The sequence below is a fragment of the Hordeum vulgare genome, chromosome 7H (assembly GCF_904849725.1).
Source record: "Hordeum vulgare subsp. vulgare chromosome 7H, MorexV3_pseudomolecules_assembly, whole genome shotgun sequence".
Classification (NCBI taxonomy): domain Eukaryota; kingdom Viridiplantae; phylum Streptophyta; class Magnoliopsida; order Poales; family Poaceae; genus Hordeum; species Hordeum vulgare.
Window position 1 is genome coordinate 432430670 of NC_058524.1, and position 3682 is coordinate 432434351.

General features: G+C 58.2%; 1 protein-coding gene across 1 annotated transcript; it reads left to right on the forward strand.

The window, feature by feature from the left end:
• Positions 1 to 1804: 1804 nt before the first annotated feature.
• On the forward strand, positions 1805 to 3379 carry LOC123412243 (uncharacterized acetyltransferase At3g50280-like). Its single transcript, XM_045105190.1, has one exon. It carries the CDS (start codon positions 1894 to 1896, stop codon positions 3307 to 3309), a length of 1416 nt encoding a protein of 471 aa, XP_044961125.1. The 5' UTR covers positions 1805 to 1893; the 3' UTR covers positions 3310 to 3379.
• Positions 3380 to 3682: the final 303 nt, after the last annotated feature.

Sequence of the window (3682 nt, forward strand, 5' to 3'; positions counted from 1 at the left end):
TGCGACCAGATGATGGAGCCCAGGAGATGGAGGTCCCCGCCACCGACGACTGCTACCCCGACGGTGCCTACTACTACGTGGAGGCCGCTGATGATCAGGAGTAGTTAGGAGGTTCCCAGGCAGGAGGCCTCGCCTCGTTCGATCGTTGTATCTTTTGTGCTAGCCTTCTCTAAGGCACCCCATGTTGTTTTATGTCTGTACTCAGATATTTGTTGCTTCCGCTGACTCGTGTGTTTATCGAGCTTTCGTATTCTAGCCCTCGAGGCCCTTGGCTTGTAATATGAAGCTGATGTTATTTTATTTGTGTCTAGAGTTGTGTTGTGATATCTCCCCGTGAGTCCTTGGGTTTGGTCGTACGCATTTGCGTGTATGGTTAGTGTACGATTAAATCGAGGGCGTCACAACTATCTAGACTCGCTCCACCGCAGCTCCGACTACAAGCAACCAAACAACCCACGGAAGGCCACCTCAGACACGCCGGAAAGAACCGACTACCAAAGTCCATGCCGCGACCCGACCTCCTCGCAACACCATCATCGTTGTCAAACAGTAACCAGCGCCCCAGCTCAGCAAACCATGCGGCGAAGATGCCCCCGACCACGTCGAAGATGCCGCGAAACGCTAGTCTCCCGATCGTAGCCGGCTCTGAGGCGATGCCCGCAAGAATGAAAATGACTCAATGACACCTCCATCGCCCGATCCACGGGATCTGAGGTTTCACTCCAGAGCTCAGGTCGTGGGGAGGAGCAGCACACCTCCACGACGACGCTTTCAAGAAAGATAACGGCACCCGCGGGCGTCGCCGTCGCCGGCTCCTATGAAGATCGGAGCAAAGATTTCTCCCGGAGCTGTGTCGAACACCCGTCGCCACTAACCGCCACCCTCCAACCACCAGTTGTCGAGGCTTACCTCATTCTGACAACGGGATCCCACGATCCACCATGACCAGGCGCACCGCCCCCTAGCCGAAGCCATCGCCACCAAATCCGGGGTCGCCGCCCCGACAACCGCAGACTTCCAGAGCGTGATCGACGCGCACCACCACGACCCCCAGCCAGGGCAGCCCCCCGACGGGGCCAGAACCGGCCAGAGATGGCCAGATCAGGAAAGCTGGGACATCCGACGACGAGCACAAGCACGAGCTCGCACAGGAGGAAAAGTGGACCGCCACCCCGTCGAGACATGTCGGAGCAGAGCCGTCAAGCGACGCGAAGGAGGCCCATCGACGCCGGCGATGCCATGCTGCGAGAAGAGTGCAGAAGGGCCGACCTCCCCTACCAGGAAAGCGCACTGCAGGGCAAGGAAACGCCTTGCCGCCGTCGTTCGCCGGCCGGGCTTAGCCCACCGGCTTCCTCCGGCGACGGCGAGGGAGGAGGAAGCAGGGGAGGGGCGGCTGCTGCTGCTGCTAGGGTTCCGCCCGAGCCGCCGCGAGGAGTGACGCGGACGTGCGGGAAAGGGATGTGTCGCTAAAAATAATATCAAAAATCATTATATTCTAGATTTATTTTAGTCCTATATACATTTGTTTTTATGTATTTATGCGGCGAGTAATTTCATACTGAGGGATACTCCCTCCGTTCCTAAATGTAAGTCTTTAAGAGTTTTCACTAGGAAACTATATAAGGATGTATATGGACATATATTAGAGTGTTAATTCAGTCATTTTGCTCCCTATGTAGTCCTCTAGTGAAATCTCTAAAAAAAAACTTATATTTAGGAACGAAGGTAGTACTTTTTTCTATAAAGATACGGGATGCAATTGGCCTACTCTCGAAAAGAGAAACGTTGCGATCCGATCAGAGACTCCAAGTTACATTTCCAAGGTCAACAGGAGCAAATTCCATGGTAGAGAACTGAGGGAGGTGCGCGCTCCAGATCGCAGAATAGTTAAGCATGACGACGGAGGATTCTGCCCCCGTCCGCATCGTCTCCTGCCGCATGGTGCGGCCGTCTTTGAGCGGCGTGGCGACGTGCTCAGCCGAGCCTGCGGCCGAGACGGTGCACCTTGCGCCGTGGGACCTCCAGATGCTGACCGTGGACTACATCCAGAAGGGCATCCTCCTACCTAAGCCCCCCGCCGGAGACGGCGGCGAGCGCCTCGTCGAGCGCCTTGCTTCCTCCTTCGCCCGTGCTCTGGGACGCTTCTACCCCTTTGCCGGCCGCCTCGCAGCCGAGGAGCAGCTGGAGGGCAGCGGCGTCACCGTCTCTCTGCGCTGCACCAGCGAGGGCGCAGAGTTCGTCCACGCGGTGGCGCCCGGCGCCACAGTGGCTGATGTCGCGGCCTCGCTGTACATCCCCCGTGTGGTCTGGTCCTTTTTCCCACTCGACGGGTTAGTCGGCGCGGATGCCGTGGCTGGATCGCGCCCCGTCCTTGCCGCGCAGGTCACCGAGCTCGCCGACGGCGTGTTTGTGGCCATGTCGCTCAGCCACGCCGTTGCCGATGGAACTGCCTTCTGGCACCTCTTCAACACCTGGGCCGAGATGAGCCGGAGTGGTGGCGACGACGCCGAGATGTTCACGCCGCCGCCGGTGCTCGAGCGTTGGTTCCCCGATGCCTGCCCTGTACCGGTCCCTCTGCCGTTCGCCAAGCTGGAGCATATGATCCGGCGATTCGATTGCCCTCCGGTGGAGGAGTGCTTCGTCCATTTCTCCGCCGAGAGCATCAAGAACCTGAAGGCCAGAGCGAACGCCGAGGTGGCCAGCGCCGGCGTCGGCTCGGCCACCTCCACTCCCACCCTCTCGTCCCTCCAGTCCCTGCTCGCTCACGTCTGGCGCGCAGTCTGTCGCGCCCGGCGCCTGTCACCGGTGGAAGAGACGACATACACCGTGCTCGTTGGGTACCGCGGCCGTGTCAAGCGCATACCACAAGCCTACGCAGGGAACGCCGTGGTGCGCGCCACGGCGAGGTCCACAGCCGGCGAGATCCTGGACAGGGGACTGGGGTGGACGGCGCAGCTGCTGAACAGCACTATCACGTCGCTCGACGTGGCGGCGCTGGTGGGCTCGCTGTCTTACTGGCACCGGGACCCGAGGTTCGCTTACCTGGCGGGGTTCTGGAACCCGGCGATGATGGTGACCGGGAACTCGCCGCGGTTCGACGTTTATGGGAACGACTTTGGGTGGGGCGCGCCGTTGGCCGTGCGGAGCGGTGGCGCAAACAAGGTGGACGGGAGGGTGACGGTGTACGAGGGCCTTGGGGGCGGTGGGAGCATGGGGATGGAGGTGTGCCTCGCGCCGGAGGCGCTCGCGCGGCTAGCTGCAGACGATGAGTTCATCTATCAGGAGTTCGGGACTGACGTACAGTTGTAGGGGTTCAGGAGTTCATCTATCACGAGTTCCAAATTGATGACTTCAACTGAGAGGCCTACACTTCTAGAAAGCTTACTGATATTAAGGGCATCTCCAACGCCCGCGCTACCTGCTGCGCTGTAAAATACAATTTACAGTGCGTGTTTTTTTTTTCACGACGGCCAATGCTTTGTTTCAGCAGACGTGCAAAAATGCTACGCATGCGCGTAGCTCCAGCAAACGCGTTAAAATGCAGCACACGCGAACAGCCGGCGCTTGCCATGTGTTGCATTTTTGACCCATTTTAAACGCAAAATTAATTTCAAACATCAAAACAAAGACATGTCATAATTTAAATCACACAAACAAGTTCATGATGCCATAAAAAGTTCAT